Below are 24,890 nucleotides of genomic sequence, written 5' to 3'. Positions count from 1 at the left end.
GGGAGGCGGCATCAGAAAATTGTAAATGTTTACCGCGAAAAATAAATATGGAGACTGGCGTTAGATTGCACGCATGCGCTACGGTGATACACAGATATAAAGGGGTCTCCCACGGGAAGAGGCTTCCAAGGGAAATAATAAAAATAATGATACAAAATATATCAGTATCCATAAATGTTTTTATAGGAAAAAAATGTTTTTGATAAAAAAAAAGTGTGGGTATTTTACCAAAAGACGTTAATGGTAACCTAACAGCAAACTATTAAACGTGATGGATTCAACTTGTCTGTTGTCAATTTCCATTACTTATGTGGCAATACCCTAACGGGTTTTTCTTTCCCAGTTGATTTTTTTACGAAAGGAGCAAGTATTACGTACGATCAATTTCTAAAACGAGGCAAGCTAATCACAAACAAATTGACAAAAATCAACAGTCTCGTTTAAAGGCATCATTTTAGAAGAATACTCACTGACGTTTTTCATACTTATTACATTGTCTTTATTTACAAACTGAAAAATCTATGGAATTTTATCTATTAAGCCAAGGAGCACGTGGCGGTGGACAGAGGAAGCTTATTCCTCAATGGCATCTGATCCCACGTCTGATGTTTTAGAGGTCTGTGCTTGCTCTGTTTTGTATTGTTTCGATTGATTTTTGAGTTTGACTGATGTTCGCTACTATCTCGATATTTTATTTCTTATAAATAGCTTTATAATTTATATTCATAAGAGTTAATTAAAAACTAATTATGGACCAGAATTAAACTTTTCACTGCACAAAAACACCTGTGTGCGGCTTGTATGAAAAAAGAAATCCAAATTTATCATTGATTAAAATACTTTATTTAAGAATATACTCCTTTTGAAATGTTAGAATAACCAGGGATATGCGAGATAAATTAATTAAAGTAACTGAAAAAATATTATCCTACCTACATTGTAAAAACTGCATTCAAGTTCTTTTACGATGTGCTTTGGTAAACTTACGGACGGCATCCAATATCTGAATTCCCTTTCGATGTTATATTAGTAAGTAACATTATTTTATTTAAGTCAATTATATACTCTTAGTTGGTCGATTTGGTTGATGTATTGATATGAAAAATAAACTTGAGGATGGAGCATCAAATAGAAATTCTACAGGCATATATGAAGTTCTACTGCAAATTTTATAAAAGTAGCTATATTCTTTGTTTCTGTGAATGATCTACAGAATGTTAGGTTCATCAGACTGATACAAATTGGTGAATAGACAGACTTCTGTCTAAGAAGGTAGGGGAGACATTTTGCAATTAGTTGCGTGACGCGAATTTGCGAAGAACCACATCAGACGTAATTGTATTGCCCCATGAGGGTTCAACGGGTACGGCTTAAATAATTATGTTTAGATTTCACAAATTTACAAATTATCGAGAGTGCATAATTTCTTTTTGATTTATGCTTCGAAAAATAAGGGCGGAACTATAAAAAATGTGTAAAGTTCAAAAGTCTTTCTAGAGAATACATATGTATGCATGAGTTTTAATTTTGTACGTCCAGATTCCTTGTAAGTAAGCTACTTTTAAAGTATTTTAATTTGAATTCAACTATAGTAACATTCGTTTGTACATTCGCGCTCTATTTTTAAAACTGTTAAAAATGTTACAATGTACAATATATCTTCAAATGAAATATATGGAGATAATGAACAAAAATATTTTTTTTTAAATGGACTAATAAAATCTAATTATACGAATTGAATAACCGAGAATTCATAATTACGGTTGTAATATTTGACAAAGAATATCTCATGCAATTTTCACCGACTTTTCTTTTTTTCATAATGATTGTTCTCAATAAATAAAGACAAATTGAGAAATGCCACACTGGTAATGGAATTGCGTTTTCTTCAATTGATCACTAAATATCAGTTAATAAAAAGAAAAGGAAAGAAAATTTAATAAATCAATGCATTTTGTCATCTACACCGACCCGCTAAATAGTTTCGGAAACTTCGCCTTATCTGCGAAAAGAAACCATAGTTATCAAAATGTCTAGAACCCATCTATTTATCATTAATGCTCTCTCACTTAGAACAACCTTTCAGATCAAATACTCTATCAGAGTTTTATTGAGCTCTAATTTGAAACTTTATTTTTCATTAATTTGACCCTTGTTGTGAAGTCCGGATCTTTTGATTCCGTGGAGAGAGCGTTAACATTTATCAAAACAGGCACTTCCGGTAAGAGTTTGGCTGACCTAAGTGCATTCTATGTATTTAATTATTAACATTGAGAGTTTATGTACATTATTGATTTTCTTTCAGCCAACTCGTTAAAATACTTTGAACAAGGATTTGCTATATCCACATTCCTTTTTGTTGACACTTAAGCCAGATACTACAGAATTCGATGGTGACAGTTACGAAATTGCCAAAAACGACTTTTAAGTATAGTGAAAAAAAAACATTTAAAATACTATTTACCGATAGATAAAATAGAAATATTTTATTGATCAGGCGCAATTATGATTTTTTAATGCTATTTTTTAAAACAAGTTCTAAAATATTTTTAAATAGCCTTTAAGATTAGTTTGTCAATTGAAAACAAATTGTTGTTAAAATTTTTTCAAACTTATAAAACACATGCAAAACAAACAAAAACAAGCACACTTTTAGTCAGGAAAGGCATTCTCAGGCAAATAATACTTTGCGAAAAGACCCAGCACTCACTGTGGTAGCTTATATTACGTATACCTAACTTTTAATCAGCATGTTGCTGCTCGAAAATTAATATAAAGTATTAAAAAAGATTTGGTATTAATTGCTATACATTTACATTTGTTTGATTATTGCCCTCTTACTGCAAGTTATATTTCGATGTTTTAGGATATGAATCGAAAAACTAGGTACTTTTATAAATATCATTTTGATTGCAAACAATGTTAGGTAAATGTGTTTTCAATGCTCTAGTCGAAGCTTAACATTACTCTCATTTGAAGGATGCTACCTTTTGACCACAATTTTGTTAGTTCACGTGCATGATCAATATATGCCTTTAAATCCTTGCAACAAGATGTTACCTGATGCTATTTTATTAATAACAATTTATCAGAATTACAAGCACACAATTGCCAAAGACTCCATCTTCGAACAATGTCTACATGCTGCGAACAATGACGAATTTACAATAACAACAGCTTAACTCCCAATAAAAGTCTTAAGGAAAAGAAATTCTTTTATTTAGAGAAGGGGAGATATTGGCCAATTGTGATAATTGTCATTGCCATGTGTCACATCCCTACTCATGGTTTTGTTATGTTTACTTTCAACAGATCTGTAATAGATTTGACCATGTTTAACAAATGTTGCAGGAACAAATACAACAGCATATAAGGCCTATTCGTGTACAGAAATACCAAATTTATGGATATAAATTGTTATGGTAGTTTTTATTGAGAGCATCTATATCCGCCACATATTTTGAGTTCATTCATCTTTAGTTCCTTTTGTTAGAATTGAGACAGATTCATAATGCCATATGAAATGATCACTAAATCTGCTTTTATAACCCACTCACAACTGTTATACACAATCTGTACCAATTCTTCACTAATACCAAGATAAGTCCCCTATCTCACAAAACAAGCTCAAAATTAATACAATTTTCAGATTTTATCATGGATTTGCAAACATCTTGATATTTAAGAATTTAAAAGTTTAAACAAATATCAAAAAGTTGGTGTCCTAAGTATGAAAAATAATAACTTAAAGAATTTTATTAGTGGAGTATATGTATTTATTTGGAAAGTTTAGATTTTGATAATTTTTGACCTGCATTTTAATGCTGCTGTTTCCATTGCACAATACTTTATTATCACGGGCTTTGTCCTTCTCCTTAATTATATCGTGAAAAGAACCTCGAGAAATGTAATTCTTAAAATCAGCAAATACCACTGTGAAATACACAGTATGGTGATTTTAAACATTTATATGCACTTATTGCACTTTTAATTTTTCTAATAAGTATTCACACTTTTTAAAAACTTTTTTGGTTGCTTTTTTGCAAACAATAAAAACGTACCATTACAAAAAAGAAATTACTCATTGATAATCTTTTATTACGATTTAATTTAAAATTTCCTAATAAATATCATTCTTAGTTTCTTTGAAATAAATTTAAAAAAAATAAATCAGGGGAAAATTTTAAATAAATAATATGATAAATGGCAGCTGGGAAATTTAGAGAACATTCTTCTTGTGTTTTTTTTCTTCTATTTATTGCTTAAAACAGATCCGTATTACAGAGAGATTTATGGTTAGCAGAACAAATGGGCCTACATATACACCAACTTTCGTATTACGTTATTTAAGATTAGAAACCCTGTATAAGAAAAAAAACCCAATTTTTGTAGCCAAAGAATCGGGGCATGCCCCGACCCTCATCCTCTAACCCCAATTGGACCATAAACAATTCTGTGTGTACATAATGTTCTAACTATGAGTGTACAAAACAACAGTCAGCATTTGACTCAATGACAAGTTGTATTTGCTGACAAGGTCATTATATCGACCATAGAACTTACAAAATGATGACTTTAAACAGGACTGCTGATATTCTTGTCTCATCAACTTGTTTTTCAATAATTTACCTCGTTTTAGAATTTTTTTAAACGTAGAGCATGCTCTTGCGTATCGAATCTACTGAGAGAAATAACACCTATGCAGGTGATGAAGGTATATTGCTGCATAAGTAAAGGAATTTGACGATTAAAAAGTTAAAGTCATCACGTTTATCATAAAGCTTGCTTGTTAGATTATCATTAAAGTTTTTGCAAGTAAAATAATTATCTAAATATGAAACAGATGCGTCAGACTCTGTGGTATCTTTTATTTGAAGCTCACCTGGATATATCGTATCGACATAAGAATGGAAATAACCATAATTGTTAATTGACAAGACGTCGTCGATATATCTAAATGTCAAGTTGAAGACCACAGCAAGTGTTTTCTTATTTTCACAAATATGATTTTTGGACAAATTCTGCTTGACGAATGTATGAATACAAAAATAGGTCTGCTAATAATTGGGTGCAATTGGTGCTCATAGGAATTCCAATAGATTGTTGGAAGACATGGTCTCCAAAAAACCACATAGATGTTGTCAATCAGAAACTCAAGAATCTATTCAATATCAACTTCAGAGTACTTGTGTGTTCATATATAATGTTTTTTTATAATCATGATGACTATGCAACACATTTGAGTTGTTTTTCCACTTGTAGGAAAGACCTGCGAAGTTATAATTGGCACTAGCCGTTATTATATGAGGCGGACGAATCTGAATTTTGGTACAATATATAGGCAAATAGATAATATAATAGTACCTAAACACTGACCCCTGGAAATTCTAGATGGAATCAGGTGACCAGAAGAAGTGAGCATCCCCTGTGTTCGTAAAAATAAACAAAAAAACAGACATATGATATGGAACCAGACAGCCGCCAAAATACACAACAATACACAACAGGGTCTTCGTGAATGCAGCAAAGACAAAAACCGGACTTTTGTGTGGATGATAAAAATTCATCCCGGCAGTTTGTTTATTAAATAAGTGATATGTGAGGCACTCTGTTGAGTGCAAAGCTTGACAGATTCTGCATTATCTAACAAGGTCTGTTAAACCAAATGGAGAAAAAAGTATATTATTTTGTTTGAATAAACCTTAGAGACTATCCCTTTAAATATTTGCAGATGAGGTTATAATAACTGCCATAGCATTTACGAAATGCTGATTTCTTTTTTTTTAATTGAAATCTCATCACACCAATTACATCAACTTAAGTGTGAGTAGTTAAAATTGACCATACTCTGACCATGCTCTTGAGTATCGAATAAGATGAGAGATATAAACACCATACGTAGGTGATAGCGGGGACATTATAACAATAAAGAAACCTGGGGGGCGGGGGGGGGAGAGAAGCTGAAACCATTTCGTTAGTCATAAATTTAACTGTAAGTCGGCCTTTATTGTATATAGTCAATAGAACAAATGAACAAGAAAATGTGGCAAACTGAGTGATGTCTTTAATTTCATGTTCGCTGTGATACATCGAGCCGACGTCAGAATAATACTGTATCTCCCCTTATCCAATTACATGTAATTAATTAAAATATTCTTATCAATATAAACGGTCAAACAGGTTTTAAAATTTATGATGCGTAGTTTATGATTAAGGCTGGAATATAGGAGGCATTGTCAATATAATATAATACTGTTTTTACATTTCATTTATGCTTTTCATATATTACATTTAAAGTAAAAGATAAATCGATCTAAGTGGTTTCTATGTTTAAAAATTTAATAGATCAAAGAAAAATATTCGCTTTCATTATGTATTTTGTTTTTTCTAATGTCAATATGTACATGTACTTATATATTTTGATAGTAAATATACATCTATTGTGATCGTGTCACTTTACAAGAGGATAAGGAGAAATTTTGCTGGAAATTTCCTGAAAATATTATTTTCATGATTTCTACGCATTGTTTATTATTCATGAATTTAATATGATATCTCATTTATTTTTAGGACGCTTTTCCAAATTTTTACCTGCGACCTATAAATACTTAAGTGCAAACCATTCGTGATCGTTTTCCCCATAATTTTAAAGATCAAAGTCATAAATCACCCCTAAATACCCCTAAATACCTGTCCAGCCCTGCTTCTTCTCTGCATTTCTTACCCCAGTTGACAAATGGCTTATTTGTGACTGGCCAAAACGCTCATCCGCGAGAACAAAAACCGCATCACAACGAAGGTGATCATTACGAGATGACAAATAGCTTACGATTCGTAAACATGCATATTAAAAGTCCGCCCATTTGTAATTATACCGACCTGATATATTAATTAAATGTTATTAAGCCATATTGTCGGAAAATAGATGGTAAACTACCATTTAAGGGGCAGCCTGATACCCCCGTCTCCACTAACAAGGCTGCTTGACGCTCAGGAATTTCAACTTTGGTCGAAAATTGCATCTGTAATAGTCTAACCGTATAGATTCTTTTAGAGACAGCTTATATTTTTTTTTTCAGAATAAACTTTTGTAAAAATCAAGGTTAAGGTGAATATAATTAATTAGCTTTTTTCAGTTTTATTAATGGTTCCATTTTTCTTATCTAAAAATGTGTACAATGTTTTTTTTTTATTTTAAATGAAATAAATATTATTACTATTTTAATTCTTAATTTAAATGTCTGCAATCTGTAATGTTGTCAGTGTCCAGATGAGAAATTTAAAATCTCTTTTCTCTCAGTATTATTTTTGTTGCAATTTGCGTTGCACAATTTTCTTTTCTCAAGACATAAGCATTCTTTTAAGAAGTCGTGAATGAATCATTAAACTTTTAATTACTTGTCAAATAAATACGTGTTGATTCTAACACTCATAAAATGTCTGGAACAAAGCACGTGTTTAAAAAAATCATGACATCCACTGAATCTGACATTTACTATAGTGGTAAGGAATTTTCCTTTCCTTAGTCTTTTCTGTATATTTGTATATATACCCATTTTTCTCCTTAATTATCTTAATTTGCTTCAGATTTAGTATCACGTTTCGCATTCCCCTAATTAACCCGGTTTGCGTCCCTAAAACCCTGGTACGGTGTTAGGATAAATGACCCTAAAATATGTCAGGATTTATGTTTAAAACTTACAATTTTTCTTGAGAAAATTTGTTTTTAATTGGAATTTCACCGCCAATGGATTAAACCTCAATGGTTTATCATACATCAAACTAGAGAAAGTAAGTGGTTTATTTCACAAAAATAAAAGAAATATATCCTCTAACAAAAAAATTGATTGTCTTTATATAAAAACGCCTGGGCTTATTTTGTTTATCAAAAACGAATATAACCATTTTAAACCGTGACGATGTACTGAAAGATGGACAGTGCAACAAGCAAGCAGTTACATGTATCCTGGACAGTTTGTCAGTTTGTATAAATCTGACCAATCTCTCCTTATCCTTTTAGTTGAAAAAAATAAGAAAATTGCTCCATATCTTGTACATGCATATGTGAGCAGGATTTTGGAATTAAAACATTGATACCTCAAGTCTTACAAAAGTCTGTGTAAACTTTTTTTTATATATTTAAAGGACACTTTTGGTTAGGATACATATATTAGTTTTATTGGTATTAATTTGTTGAGCAGCTGTAACCCTTTATCGACCAAAATGCGTCTTTGATGCATGAAATATTCCATTTGACCTATCACGTTATAAATACGTTTATGGTCAGGTAAAAGATTTTGCCTTGATTTATTTGGAATAAAAGTAGGAACATGAAACTTTTTCGACCAAAACCATTGCCATATTTAAAATTTTCCTGACCTTGTATTCGTTGTCTGAAAAGTTTGATGAAATGGATTTCGCAGTAAACCAAATCTACTAGCTTGCAGAGATATCTGCTCTATGCATTCAATGTGAATGATTTAAAAAAAAAACATTTTCAATTTCTTACTAAATCTGTATTACCTTTCTAACATTGTCCATGTAGATACATACTTTGGAATGCACACCTTCGCACTTTGCTTTGAACACTAAAAGAATAGCAAATATTAACTTGAAGACAATATTGGTATGAAATATGGAATGGAAATAACATCAGTATTCAAGCTTATAAGTCCACCAATACAATACTAGTTAGGAGCAGATCAAATACCGACCTCTAAATCTCAGAGGCTGGATCAGGTGCCATGGAGGAGAAGGCATAGCACGTAGAACTCTTCGTAGAACGCAGACCTATATTTTTGTATCCATATGAAGCTGCAAAATCTTATGCGTGAACAGAAGAAAACACTTGCTGTGGCCTTCAACTCGACAATTAGATATATGGACGACGTATTGTCAATTAACAATGGCAATTTCTATTCCTATGTCGATATACGTTATATCCTGGTGAACTTGAGATAAGGATACCACAGAGTCTAACACATCTGTTTCATATTTGGATGTTTTACTTGATAAAGACATCAATGGTAATCTAACAACAAAGCTTTAGGAAAAACGTGATAATTTTAACTTTTTTATCGTCAACTTCCCTTCCTTACGCCACAATATACCTTCATCGCCTGCATATATTTATCTCGATATTCGATATGCAAGAGCATGCTCTACGTATGAACAATTTCTAAAACGAGGTAAATTATTATGTGTGACCGGTCAGCAGGAGATGCTCACTCCTCCATGGCACCTGATCCAACCTCTGATGTTTCGGAGGTCCGTGTTTGCTCTGCTCCTATTTTGTATTGTTTTATGTTATGGACTTTGATATTGAATACTGTTCGTTATCTCCATATCCTTCATTTCAGCAGTCTAGATTAAATCTTGCGTAGTACTTGTTTGCATGTTTCAGAGGTCTATATTTTCTGTTATGAGTAAAAAGACCCCAAACCATAAACTGTTGAACTAAGAACATTCTTAAAACAAAACTTCACATTAATATAATTTTCAAAAGAAATTTGGATACAGTGATGAACAGATTTTTATCATATATTTATAATTGAATATGATGTAATCCTGCGAAATTCAGGCGTTAATCATCGGATATGTTTTGATTTTGATGCTATATCTCCTATACCGTCCAGATACAGCTGAGATAAATAATGTGTCTTAAAACCTTTCATCCTTTTCGCTCCTTTTTTTTTTTTCGAGAATTTTTTTAATATATTTCAATGAAGAAAAAAATGTTTCTCTCTTAAACTTTGAAATTTTCAAAAATTACGTTGTTGCTCCAATTTTGCAAAACATTAATATATTTAAATGTCACACATAATATAAAAAATCTTTACTTATCTCTCTTCAAAATTTCACGTCAAAATGTACGAAATTGGTAATGTAATTTTGAGTGATTTTTTACATATCATCACGAAGCAGCAAAATCTTCGACTCACAGGCATTATAAAGAAAATATGTTATTGAGCTTTCATTTTCTAGTCAACATTTTCCCAGAATTTTATAGTTTGAATATACCTTATCTAAATTAGACATGCAACATAAAGACCATTTCTTGTCAAGCTTAAAATCTGGTAACAAGAGAAAAAAATTAAATGTCAAAAACTGTCAAGATTGATATTCGATATATTGTGATATTGGTGTATTCGAATATATTTACATTCGATAAATTTTACACCTTGCTTTATTAAATATATATCTTCACTCTCCTGTCCGTATAGCCTTTTTACAGAGGTTATTTCGGTAAAAATTTCATTTGCTTTTTGTAAATACTCTGCAATTACACTTTGGATCTAATTATGTTTTACACAAAAAAAAAAGTATTGCGCCGTCAATAGTATACATTTTCCAGTCGTTTTCAATGAAATCGCATAGAGAAAAATCACTATATTTCTTTAGTATCTCACATTTCACATATCACGTCAGAAATCTAAATGCATAATATTAGAACAATTTAAAGATACATTTGAGAAAATTGTCGAAAAATATCGCGAATTATAGAAAATTAATGAGTTAAAATTTGGATTCCGCATGCTTTTGCTTCAAATTTTTTGTCTTGCTCCGTACCTCTCCATCAGCGATATCAACATACCGGTAATTTTACCAAGTAGAACAATTATCTAATATATAAATATTAAAAGCAATTACTTTTTGCTAATTATAATTACCTGATAATGATTTTTAATGATTTTTACATAAACAAGGGGTATGTGTTTACTGTAAAACTGTGTAAATAAACAATACAAGCTGAATTTTTGGAAACCCTTATACTACAATTAAGTGAACAAATAAATATATTACTCTAAGAATTTCCACACCTTGAAGTAATCCAAGATGAATTTGGATTTTTTTAATTTTTACAAACTTTATTATTTCTGATAAATACTATGCCAGGTTTTCTCTCTTTTTTATGCTTTTATGCTGAAAATTTCGAATCATAAAATCATATTCGAATATCACTCATCGAGGAATATTCGAATATTCGAATATTTGTTGACATCCCTAGAAAATAGGAATGATAATATGTCATGAAACAGATTAAACTGACATAATTATTCACGAAAATATTTGAATATCTCTCTGCTTTTTCTTTCAAATCTAATGATGAATTTAATATAACAGTTTATCTTTTGCGTAATTTGTAGCTAGATGTGTTGAATTTCAGATTTTTTATCCATTAAAAGGTTAAAATAAGGAATGGTATTTTTCAACTACCACATTTTTTTGGAGATAATATCCCTTTTAAAAAAAATTCTCGAAAACGATTCACAATTGCATAAAAAGAAATTTGGGGAGTAGTGGAAGGCTACTCTGATATCAGCTCTATGATGATATGCTTGTTGAAGAGTAATACCTCTTTTTAAAAAATAAAAAATCTATTTTTTTTTTCAAAAATCTATTTTTTTTACGTCAAAATACAACCATTTCGCATGATAAATTATAAACTTGCTAGATTTCAATGAAAGTTGAACTCGTATATACATTTAGGTATATGAATGGTCATCAATAAACTATCATTGTTCAAAAAACACAGATTCTATATATACAAAAGTATTCTGGAGTTCATGTTAAAGGATGCTAGGATACCTTAATGAAAACATTGAAGTAGTATTCGAAGATTAGGTCATTCAACAAACTGTTGTAAATTTGATGGACATCAATTATTCTCCTTATTATCTAATTTTTTTTATATTCTTATATGAAGCAGAATTTATTCAAAAGCTTTTACATAAGAAGAAAATAAAAACACTCTTGGTTACCTTCCATTCGACTTTCAGTTATCAAAGACTGTAATATGTGATGACTTTAATTTTTCAATCTTCAGCTTCCCTTAATCCATCATACAAGATTAATATCTAAGATACAACAGAGTCTGACACATCTGTTTCATATTTAGATATTTTACTTGAAAAAGACGTTAATGGTAATCTAACAACCAAGCTCTATGATAAACGTGATGACTTTAACTTTTCTATCGTCAACTTCCCTTACATATGCAGCAATATACCTTCATCACCTACATACGGCGTTTATATATCTCAGTTGATTCGATACGCAAGAGAATGCTCTACGTATGAACAATTTCTAAAACGAGGCAAATTATTGACAAACAAGCTGATGAAACAAGAATATCAGAAGTCTCGTTTAAAGTCATCATTTCGTAAGTTCTTTGGTCGATACAATGACCTTGTTAGCAAAAACAATTTATCATCGAGTCAAATGCTGACTCGCGTTTTTTTCATACATGTGCTTATTGTTAGTCAATTATTTATACACTGAATTGACGGCGGATTTTCCCGTTATTTCCCGATCATAACAAGGAGCACACGGCGGGTGTAACTGGTCAGTAGGAGATGCTCACTCCTCCATGGCACTGATCCCACCTCTGATGTTTTAGAGGTCCGTGCTTGCTCTGCTGCTATTTTGTATTGTTCTATGGACTTTGATATTGAATACTGTTCGTTATCTCCATATCCTTCATCTCTCAGTTGATTCGATACACAAGAGCATGATCTACGTATGTACAATCTTTAAAACGATGACATACAAGTTGCTGAAACAAGAATTTCAGCAGCCTCGTTTAAAGTCATCATTTCGTAAAGTTCTATGGTCGATACAATGAGTTTGTCAGCATATACAATTTATCATTGAGTCAAATGCTAACTGACTTTTTTCATTCTAATTGTTAGGCTATAAATTGCATGCTGAATTGTCGACGGATTTTTTCCGTTATTTCCAGATCAATTACATTTCTACACGTTGATCAAAACACTGACACGTTGTTTGCAAGTCTGAAGTAAATATTTTAACGGGAAAAAAACACGTGCTTACTTATTTTGAGAATTTTTGTTAAAGTATGAAAATGTCTGCAGATTGAAAGAAGGACTTTTGTCTCATTTCTAATCTAAAAAAAGAACATATTCTTTGTTTATCTGCTAATATTGTTTGTTTTGTTTCACTTGTTTATATTGAAAAGTTAGAATTTCAAAAGGACACATTTTTCTTCCCTTTGTACAATATTACAACTATGAATAGAAATTGTGGTCGGTAGAGGTGACTTAAGTATGTCATAAGTACTATATACAAACATTTAGAATTAGATATTGTTAAATTCCGGCATTAAACATTTACAAGAATTTTTATTTTCAATAAACAAGATTAATATAGACATGTTACAGTAAAGCAAGGTATATAATTTTTTTTTAAATTTTTTCATTAGATTAATTTTGATAAACATTATTAATCATACAAAATAAGACTGTGCTACACACCTTCAAAAGATTATTTGGTTGGGATTGATGCTCATACTGTATATGTCATAAACACTACTCACTATAAGCAAACAATTATACAAGAATATTACACGTGCATTTGGGAAATATTAGAAAGAACAGGACATTCAAGGACGGGGTGGTTATAGGGGTGGGGGATGGGGGTGGGGGGGGGCTCCACCAATATTTTTTTTTTTTTTTGAGATCATTAATTACATGAAATGACATTTTTCTCTTCAATTAATTTTGCTTGGTAGTACCCACCAAAACTAAAAAAAAATTTGGTTGTATCCCCCCCCCAGAAAAAAAACTTAAATTGATTCCAACTGGTGTATATGAAGATATGTTGATATTCAAAATGAATTACAGAAGGGAAAAATGTTTTTTCTAGACTTCATAATTTTTTTTGTTATAATCCCAATATTAAAAATATGAAAAATGAATATCCATTAACTTTGATGTAATGCCACTCCATAGCCGTTGCTTAATTGCAATCCTCGATACGATTGAAAAAGAAGAAATTATAATATCACTACTGTTTTGGACTTCCTCAATAATAGTTTTGATTTCAAGTCGGGAGAAATTCGGTTTCCGTGCCATGTCTGCGACAACGACGAAACTAGCGCATGCAATGAACACGTACATGTACTTGTCAAAACGATAATATTTTCAGTGCTGGATCATCAATTATATCAAGTAGAAAAATCTTTTCAGATGAGTAATGATTATAACTACGGATACTCAAACTTTATAAGTACGAAAATCTGGATGTACCCCCTCCCCCCCCCCCCACCTGCATCCGTTGCTGCACTGAGTGATCCATCACTTCCTGTTTTAAAAAAAGTCCTGTCCTTTCCGCATTCTTATCTAAAGCATTTCAAATTTCAAGATTTCATAGAAATAATTCAGTATGAAAAATATTATTAACTAATTGGCAACGAGCTAAGACCTTTCTTTGTCTGTTTTTTGTTACGGTATAATAAAGACTGACTTAAGTAGTACTTAGGAAGGTCCTAAGAATGTGCCTAAGTCCTACTTATGACCCTACTTAAGTCAAAAACTTAGCAAGCTTTATGTTACGAGCCCCAGGTGTTTGTTCCTCTTTCTCTTTTTTTCAAATGGTCTTTTTGTTATATGACTTTTCTATCTTAAACATGTAAAACATATTAAAATTATAATAGAATTGCAATTAAGCTGGTATTTCTATTTTTACTTATTCTATATTTCTATTGAATGTATAATCTGGTTGTATCATCTTTTGTTATGAAAAAGGAATGTTTAAATTAGTTATTGTCATCATATTACTTACAGCGTTTACTAGTATAACCAGGATATAAATGTTGACTTTGGAAAAAATCAAATTTATATTCAAAGCTAATTCACTCTGAATTAGCTGCTTTTATCGAAGGAAGTGCATAACTGCCTTACTTAAAGAGACATATAAGAGTTGATTATTGCCCTTTTAATAAAAACACCTGAGGGCGCTTTGGTTGCAACTTCCTTTTTCAATATTCCAGCATTATCTTGGGTCGGTAAAAATTTTCCAGCTTGTTATTGTGTATTATAGATTTGAAACACCCGCCCACCTCACTCATTTAGAATAGACGCTGCTTTTCTGGGTTTTTTATGCTTTCAGAGGAAGACTTGGAGCGAATATCAATCTCAACATGACAGGACTTATGAGATGAAACTAGGGTCTTAGGCAACAGCTAAGGGAATTGTCTATATGCACTTGGACTTTAAGAGATTTAATGTGAAAGCCATGTGAGGAACAACTATTTATATGAAAGTGATTCATTCCAAGAGCAAATCATGTACCATTTTTGCAGGAGCTAATAACCTTTAACCACAAACATTAAACAATAATGTTGAATTTTTATTTTTAGCTGAGATGTGCGTATATTTCCTTATATGCAGTCATGTAACTCATGAAAGTTGAAAAGGAACCTTTGGATTTAGAAATACATAAATAAGTGCTTGACCTCTGCACCTCCCAGGGTCAAGGCTTTTACCACTTTCTGAGATGGTGTTTGTGAACTTTGACCTTTGAACTATGAACCTGAGTTTGAATATTTAATATTAATTTATGTAATCTTTGCTTTGTTGTGTTGCCAGAGACACCATAATTTGTGTCTCTGGATTTACAGCCGTGCCCAATATTCGCCACAATAAAATTTATTAAATACATTCCTGATGTTTTTATATGCACTTATCTGAGATAAATTCACGATATATCATTAAGTGAAAATGGCATTCTGATTTTTGTTTAAATTTCATTAATTTCTCTGTATTTAGAATATGACTAGAATCCATCCTTAAAACCACAACCACAGGCCTGTAGGTGACATAAGTTCAGTTCCTGTTATGTTTACCCGGCTTTCTTTCACTTACTTTTCTTATTTTCATCATATCTTCACTTGATGATGATTCTGGATTTCTGAAAAAAATAGATGTTGCTGCGCAGATGTGAATTTCATAGAGACCATTATTTAAAATAGATTATTTTTAGAAATCTCTGTCAGTTATATATTGTCTTTTAACTTTAAATCTTCGAGAAAAGAATGGTTTATTGAAGACACCTTTCAAGACACGTGTCTGGAAAAACGTGCAGCATTGCAAAAAAAAGGGTTCTTACGTCAATGTACTCAAAGAAATATGTCCTTAATATTCCAAATTAATTTTATGAATCCTACATATATCCCTATATTTTAATATAACTATGTATGAACTCAAAGTAAATTCATGTTAACAAAGCTGAGATTAATTTATATAGAAGCAAGTCCGATGTAATAGGGTAGAAGCAAAGGTTGTATACTAAGTCGAAAGATGCCCCTGTAAGATACAAATAGAGTCAATGTCGGTTATGATCAAATAAAAAGAAATTAACTAAAGTAATTTATCTAGTACTGAATAAGTTATTTAATGAAAAGTCATTCATGTCATTATAATTTTGCAAATTTTCAAGCTTTGTGCTTGCACTTTTTTCCTCTTTACCATATGTTTACCCTGTCTTATGAAAAACAACCATTTTTTTCTTTCTTATCTTCTTATTGTATATATACGAGTATATAAAATCCAAATTCAAATGACAAACTCAAAGTTTGAGTTTAACATTTGAATTTGGATTTTATTTTATCCCTACACCAAGGAAAAATAATTTTTTGAATACGAGTATATATATATATATATATAGAGAGAGAGAGAGAGAGAGAGAGAGAGAGAGAGAGAGAGAGAGAGAGAGAGAGAGAGAGAGAGAGAGAGAGAGAGAAAATCTTCTTGGGAAGCTTTCGAGATGTAATTCGGAATGGAAATAACATTTGTGTAATATTCATATTTTTTGTGTTGGTTTTATTTCTTTTAAATGTAGTTAATTAAATAATATAAAGAAATATATAAATTACATTAAAATATTAGTCCACATAGGCATAAATGCAACTTAGAGGTGTTTTCATGAAAAAAAAAGTCAGACATACATGTAGTACAAGTGTTAACATCGTCATTGTTATGTCTCTTGCTTGTCAAGATGAGCGGTTCCCTGAACATGTGCTCAGTTAAAATGTACAATTCTGATCTTATTTCTTTGACTTTAATAAAAAATATTTAATTGTTACCTATGACATTTTTCTTCATCCTTGGTGTAAATGTTAGTTATAACAGTATATCGATTGGGAGGAAATCTTCAAAACAAAATTTCCTGGTGTGATGGGGAAAAAAATTCAAGGATTGAGGACTGTAAAGGTAAAATAAAACCACCATATTTTTAGCAATCTGAACGCCGTATGAAATCTCGAAACCCATTAATATTGCTCTCGATGTTTTCCGATTTATTTTCATCGTAAATTACTGAAAAAAAGGATCATTGAAATGAATTGTTTCATCTTCAGAAGGCCAACAGGTTAAAACAATGACGATTTCAAGGACATGTTGTTTTATTCAGATAAATTGTAAATTAAGAAAAATGCATATTTTGTGCGTCGGTCTATTATCGTGTTAGTTATGGATTTGTACTTGTGGAAATTTGTATTGTGAGAGAATAACCTGAATCAGTGACTAAACATTTAAATCCAACACCAGCGGTGAAAATATTAAAAAGGGAAATTGGATCCATTTTCACATTTTCTTTATGTGTAGCTATTTCTTTGAAGCGTGGTCATTTTCACTATCAGTTAATAGCTAGATAATACTAAATTGATTCGCACAAAATAGCATCTCTCTCTATCTATTTATTACGAGAGAGAGAAAGAGAGAGAGGGAGAGAGAGTATACAGTGTTTTGCCATATGCGTATTTTACCGGTCATGTCCTATTTTCTAAGAGTATATAAATAGATCTAAGAATAGAGAGATAATTGGAATTAATAACGCACGTGCCATCTATTTTTTATTTAACTTTTTCTCCCTCTTTTTTTCTCTCTTTTTTCAGACTGAATTGGTGTTTCACATATTTGTAATGTTTTAAGTATCGGGTGATACTAAAACTTGAAAAGAAATATATATATAAATTGCACTCGCAGTAGATTAACCATATTCAATATTTTTCAGTTTTTTTTTTAATTTTCTCTAATTCCTCGTTTTTTCATATTCGAATTTTTACTAAAAAAATTAACACTATTTATATACCATCAATAATAAAATTTCAGTCTTCGGACTGTTATTAATGGATGTAGGATTCCTACATGTATGGGACACGATGTAATTTCGATAGAAAATATTAAACATGAAAAAGAGCTAACGGTAAATTTTTTGACATTGTTAAATACTTTTGTAAACGAATAAATCAATCATTAGTGGATTCAGCGTGTTGTGGGTTGAGAAGGGATTTTTTTGGGCATTTTTTTTTTATTTATTTACATTTGCTTGTCTAGAAAGTTTTTGAGTTGGCATTTTTTTTTCTTTAGAGTGAGAGCGGAAACAGTCTATATGATCTTGTTTTAATGTCCTCATCTAAATCATATCTTATTACAAGTCTTAATGCAGTTTTGTATTTAGACATAAAACAACCTAAAAGTGCGAAAGAAATAATTCGATTTTCATCGATTCGTAAGTTTATATAAAAATTGAATCAGAAAAAAATCCATGCGCGCGGTGAGCAGCTTAAAATTCTTCAAAAATATACCAGAAATGTTGCATGTTAAAAGAAGGTAATTTTGGGTTATAGAAACGCCCTCCTCACATTTTTCATTTGATCCTACAGGAGGAAGGCGGGGCTACGCATTGGAAGGACAGCCTACCATTCGTTAGAGATAATAGTGTGACTGCACTTTGTCACTGAAGGGAATCGGATAAGTGTCTAAATAGATTTCAGCTCGAACTTTTCCAATGTTTTGTCGCATACATTAAGATAAATCGGGATAAATACAAGTTGATGAGGAGATTGAACATTTTTCCAAGAGACCGATGGTGGCAACAAAAATGGTGGAACACAGTTTGAGAAAATCATCTGGTTTCACTATTGATTCTTTAATAGGAAAAGACTCGGATAAAACGGAGAGTTCTTCGAGTGGTAGAAATTATGAAGAGTATGTGCATTTAAATTCAGAGACCAATAAAAGTGACAGTCCGAGACCACGCGCACAGGACCGACCGGAAAACCCGGAGCGATCGCGTAGGGAACCTGTTGTACCTGATTCAATGAGACATTTTCCAGATTTTGCAACAGCACGGAGGGAAAGGGACTTGTACTTTGCATCAAACCCCCATAGTGCATCTGAATCCTTAAAACATTTACATGACGTTTTATCTCAAACTGCGGGGGCCACGGGAACCTATTTTTCCCCCCGAATGTGTCGTCACCCCATGTCACCTTTTAATTTACATTCTATGTACCCTGGTCAGCTATCAGCTTCTACCCCCCTTCACCCCCTGATGTTGAACCCCTCCACCTCCAGAGATGTCCGACATCTGCACCCCTGGATATCAGAACGTTATTCCGGATATTACTATCCCAGATACCCAGGTAAACATATTTAACAGGTACACGTGGTTCATAGTCTATGGATGACGATAATTTATATTTTTGCCTCTTTTTTTAAGATTATAGATATGTTATTCTGAGTTTTAATTTTCTTATCTTTATTTATTTATTAATTTAAGGGTAAAGCAGTCGAAATGAATATTGTTACCTCTTTCAAGTCAACAAATTATACAGATGTACATAAATTGAATATGATCATATCTCTAAGATCAATTACATCCAGTTTAAACAAACATGGGTTTGTTTATATTTAAACGTACAAAATATCATGTACAATATTTTAATTGTTATCATAGTTTTCGAAATGAATGCTATTAAAATAAGTTTCACAATTAAATTGAAGAATATTGTTAATATTTCCTAAATTCTAATAAACTTCCTTTATTTACTCTACATATTTATCGTTAGTTGGGGACAATTCAATTTCCCCTGAATTTATCAAACAAGTTTGTATATTTCTGCTTCTTTCCATGATATCTTGTTTAAAGCATACCATTAAATTTCTCTTGGTTTAAATATATAGTCAGCTGTATCGATTTCCTATCATAACAGAAAAACAGTTTTTAAATTTCTATCTTTACTGAATTAACAATCGTGTTTTATAATTACAATGTAGATGTTTATCGTTTGCCAATCGCTCAATTTTCTAATTCTCCCACATCAGTTGAAAATTATAATATGGGGATAATGAATAAACATGCTTTCTTTTAAATGCCCTTTCTTCATGAGAAAATGACATTTAATTCTCGTGCACGAGTGTTACTTTAAAGAAACGGGGTTTTTTTTCTCTCTCGATATTCTACACGGAAAGATTATATTCTGAAAAAAAAGAAGTAACAAAGTCGTATTTATGTTTACAAATCAGTGTACATTTTAATATTTAATACTATGTTTAAATTTATTAAAAGAACAATTTTCATTTTTATTGTTTCACAAAACGATGAAGATTTTTTTTTTTATTATTAACATTTACCAGAAAACAAATTCTTTTCCAAAATCTCCCTCGAAAGGTTTTCTGTTATTCACAGTTATTTTTTTTTTACCATAGTATTTTTGGATTATAAAAATGTAAATATATAAAAGCATAGACATTATGAAGAACTTTGGTTTCAATTTGAAAGATACTCTTTAATTTAATTTAATGGAATGAATAATGGCCACAAATTTAAGAAAATAACAGTAAAACTTGCCTTTTCTACCTCTTTAAAAATATTTTCTAAATGTCAAAAAATGAATATAATAGACAAAAAAAATGATATCCTTGATAGAAATACACTTCAATACTGTTTATTTGAAATAATTATACCCTCTTTCATATTTAAAATGAACCCCCAAAAAATTAATTTCACAGAAAAATTAAAGCACTAACTCTTATAAAGTTTTTATAATGATTATAGATTAGTTATCAAAATCAATGATTTAGTACTATAGATCGAGTAGAAAATAACGTTAAGTTAACAAAATTCATCTCCAATGCTTTTATTTCACTTTAGACTTTTTTTCTTCAATTGATTTAATCATATTCAAAAATATACACGGAATATAATTGCTGATTTTAGTATATGTATCATACCGAATGAAAAAAGCATCTTGAAAGATTCATTGCACTGAAAAAATTTCAAATATTAGCTCTGAAGAGTGTAGAAGAAAACGAAACTTTTGCTTCTATGGAAAATTATTCTTTGGGTATAATTTATCTGTTTGATATTTCAGTTAATGCTGTTTCATGTAAATTTCATTTATACATATATATCATAGATCGTTGTTTGTTTATATGGACAACAAAATGGAATGAAATACGATGTATGGTAATTAGGAAAAGACAAAAATATATCTTAATTAATAAGCATCATAGAGAAGTGTATGAGAGCAGAAAACAAGTCTTGTTATTTACGTCTTGAATAGAATTAAAATGAAACGAGATGAAAACGCCGCGCAACTCTTAATTTTCCAGCTTGACACTAAAAACCAATCTATTTTCTGTTTTTGCGCGCATTAGTTGCCGAAATGTGTCGTAGGACCATTCATAAACACGAAAGCTCATTAATAATTCTATGACAACTATAAAATATAACAGCTTTTGTGTTTAAAAAATACTGCAAAGCTGACTCCTCGAAAAGACGTGGTCCAAGGATAACTTAAAACACAGTAACTCATGAAGACTAATTTATAAAGGCACAATTAATTGCGATATTTACATGTTTGTACCATTTTATGATAATTATCATTTAACGTAAATTAATTTTAATCGCAGTCGTGGATTTTTCAACATAAAGACGAGCGTTGCCTTGCACTTTGACCTCTAACGAGAAGGTCATCCTCCTAGAATGACAGCGAGGCTAAATAATTTCCCATGACTTGTTTTTGTTTAATATTAAATCTCCTTGATAAACACAGCTGTTTTATACGAGTAATAATCATCCAGGACCTTTCTGTCTTTTATTAGACCTTTGATAAAGTATGTTCTCATAAATTAAGAAGCTAAAATGCAAAACTATAATTTGTTGCAAATTGCAGCTGGTTAGTTTTCATTGAATATTATGAATGGGATTATGCAAAATTCATTGGTGTCAAAGAAAGTACATGATCAAAATGACCTTCATGCATATTTCACCGACTTATGCTGCGCATGCCAACGCAAAGTGTAGACCGTAGATTTTAAATGGAATTAAATCTTTCAGAAAGCTATTTTATCCACAGTATATTGATACTAGGATTCCATTTTCATTGCAGCGGCTCCAGGGTTTCTTTTCCAGCCTTATAGAAAGCCTAAGCGAATACGTACAGCATTTTCCCCTTCACAGCTTCTTCAACTAGAGAAGGCGTTCGAAAAAAGCCATTATGTCGTTGGACAAGAAAGAAAAGATTTGGCTGCAGAGCTGCAACTCACAGAGACACAGGTAGTGTACTTACATGTATAGTGATAGCAAGGAACTACAAACTACAAGAAAAAGCACAAATAAGTAATTAATGTATACATAATTCTGATGTACAACAAAATACTGTAAAATTACTTCATCATTTTATTAAGGTCAGACGACACCTTCCTCAGAAATCTGTTTTGTAAATCTTCGTAATATATGAAAAGACATTTACAATTTTAATTACCTTTTGATTTCTAAACTGGTTTCTAGTTGTCTTTAAAAAATAACAACACTAATGTTTTTGATTTTGGCAATTTAAGTTTTTTCCAAAAGGATTACATAGGCAACACCATCTTCTGGTATCTTGCACAAATGCCTGGTAAGGTACCTCAAGTTTTGTGAGTTAACTTGTAAAAGTAGCATTACTTCAATGACAAAATCGTAGAAAAAATTATATATTATTTAGGAACGTCTCGTCTGTCCTTAAGCCACAAAATTTATTTAGGGTATCCTATATACATGTATATTCTGTGGATAAAAATATACGAATGTGTTTTGTTATGGTAAATTTTTATTTATCTGACATATCTATTAATATGGCATAAATATGAGATTTGTCTGACCAAATAGCAGATATACTTCTTAAACAATTGATGAATACAATAATAGAACACTTTGGGGACTATGACATTTACTTTGCAACTGAGTTCTATTGCTTTTGAAACTAGAACCTCAATATATATTGTGATCTAGACATGCACTGGTACAAAATTCATGATATTGACAGTAAGATGAGAGGAGATGAAATTCATTTCCACGACAAATAAAAGCCTTGATTGAATTAGGGCGAGGAAAGTTGGCAATTGGTGACAATATAGCTCAATGAAGATCTCGTTACCCTCTCTCCAAACTCTGGTTTTATGAAATAACGTCCCCGATATCCGACTGCAGAATGAGCAAAAACAAGTGTAATTACTTTGAAATATTCGCGCGACTGATAATGCTTTAAAGTTAATCTGAATTTTATTGCCTTTAATATAATATACTTTGTACTTCAATTAACAGTCGGAGAATTATATATTTCTTCCCCTTTGGTCTTCTTTCAATGGTTGCATTACAGTGCCGTCCGTCTGGGCTTAGCGTTAATAGCACGACCCCACGTTTTAAGGGAAATTAACTCGGAAATATATATAGAAATTGTAACATTGCTCTTTGCATTAATGCTTTCTATCTGTTATTTAGCCATTCCCTGCTGAAAGATTATCCCCCATCTAATAAATAGAAACAGATAAATTGCCACCGAGTTAAAAACCTATCAGAAGTATTTAATAGACTAAATTACTGCAATCACCATATTTAATTTAGTTTCGAATGAATTGAATTCTAAGCCGTTGTCAGTTTTTGTACAATATTACAATATATGCCGATGGTTTTAATGGGACAATTCCTCTGTTAATCCCCCATGTTTCGAGTGAAACTATTGCGATTGATTATCTATTTGATGGGCCAAACGGGAGATTGAATTACCGTCGGCTGTGCACTTGCGGCCAGCCACTGCAAGATAAAGAACCCTACTTTGTTCCCGCTATCAAAAGGATTACTTTAGCTATCAAAATCTAATTAACAAGAATTCCCGCCATTTATTTGAGAGTATCTTTTCATTACAAAAATTGCTGAAATCGGAAAGGTTGAAACTGAAAATAAGAAGATAATTAGAGTTGTGCACGCTTAGTTGATATAGACATTTTCTGATAAGGTACTCCAACGCTACGCTAACGATAGTTATAGAGACCGTCCAAAGGGGGTTGTCTTATCCTCCCCAATGGACAACGCGGCTTTGATAACCCTTTCACAGCAAATATCACACCTAATTAAAGACCAACATGAGGAATAAGTTGTCTGAATTCTGCGCTTTACTGACAAGAGTTGTCCTATGGGAGTTCTTCTGATTCCTTTCTAGCTGAAGGACGAATTAAGTGTAAGGAGTGATAATGATTGTGCGTTACCCATGTGTAATCAAATTGCTGTGATCTCTACCGGTTATTGAAGTTTTGCCGTTTCCGCTGAATCCCTCTTTAAAAGTAACAATATTTGATAAGAAAATCGTAAGAATACAGAAATGAAAAGATATTTATTAATATGTTCATTTTAAAAATGCTATACATCACAAAATTCAAAACTTAATTGAGCATGTGATTATTTTTGTAGGTGAAAGTATGGTTTCAAAACAGACGAACAAAACATAAGCGGATAAAAACGGAAGATGGAGAAGAACCAAACAGTCCTGGCAAAAGCTCTTCTAGAGACATGGACAGCGACGATGACAATAAAGATGACAGTGACATAAGTGACATTGATGATATTGGCGATGACGGTTTGGGGCATCTTCGTGGCAACGACATACACCACCCGCCAGTTCCCGCGTCTGCGCATCTATTGTTAAAGTAGATAATGCGATATAGCGCACAAGAAATAAAACGGGTTTTAATCTTTAAAATTATTTGTGAAAAACATAAACGGCGACATGGTTTTCAAAAACTGTATACGACATTTATTATAAGATGAAACACTTTCTGTTATTTTGTGTCTGCTTTGTGTTTCCATTGTGCCACAGTTATGTTGTGATTCATGGAGTTGTACTACAATACAAACGTAAGAAAATCCTAACATTGTTCTACAATACAGACGTAAGAAAATCTGAACATTGTGCTTCAATATTGACATAAGAAAATTCGAACTTTGTGCAAGTACTCATACTTAATAATTTATTCAATGAATTA

The 24,890-nt window shown here is 31.5% G+C and overlaps 1 protein-coding gene across 1 annotated transcript; it reads left to right on the top strand.

The window, feature by feature from the left end:
• The first annotated feature begins 18,548 nt into the window (after nucleotides 1–18,548).
• LOC134240319 (homeobox protein EMX2-like) lies at nucleotides 18,549–24,890 on the top strand. Its single transcript, XM_062722424.1, has 3 exons — nucleotides 18,549–19,228; nucleotides 21,980–22,146; nucleotides 24,319–24,890. The coding sequence occupies exons 1-3, from the start codon at nucleotides 18,670–18,672 to the stop codon at nucleotides 24,556–24,558; spliced, it is 966 nt and encodes a 321-aa protein (XP_062578408.1). The 5' UTR covers nucleotides 18,549–18,669; the 3' UTR covers nucleotides 24,559–24,890.

The sequence above is a fragment of the Saccostrea cucullata genome, unplaced genomic scaffold (genome assembly GCF_032062105.1).
Source record: "Saccostrea cucullata isolate Sc308-1 unplaced genomic scaffold, CSIRO_AGI_Scuc_v1 ctg43, whole genome shotgun sequence".
In the NCBI taxonomy this organism is placed as follows: domain Eukaryota; kingdom Metazoa; phylum Mollusca; class Bivalvia; order Ostreida; family Ostreidae; genus Saccostrea; species Saccostrea cuccullata.
The sequence above is the reverse complement of the archived record's forward strand: the minus strand, read 5'-3'. Positions and strand labels throughout refer to the sequence as shown.

Coding starts and splice junctions, on each gene's coding strand:
- LOC134240319 (XM_062722424.1), top strand. CDS start 18,670: ATGGTGGCAACAAAAATGGTGGAACACAGTTTGAGAAAATCATCTGGT. Junction 19,229..21,979: donor TTACTATCCCAGATACCCAG/GTAAACATATTT, acceptor TTTTCATTGCAG/CGGCTCCAGGGTTTCTTTTC. Junction 22,147..24,318: donor TGCAACTCACAGAGACACAG/GTAGTGTACTTA, acceptor TTATTTTTGTAG/GTGAAAGTATGGTTTCAAAA.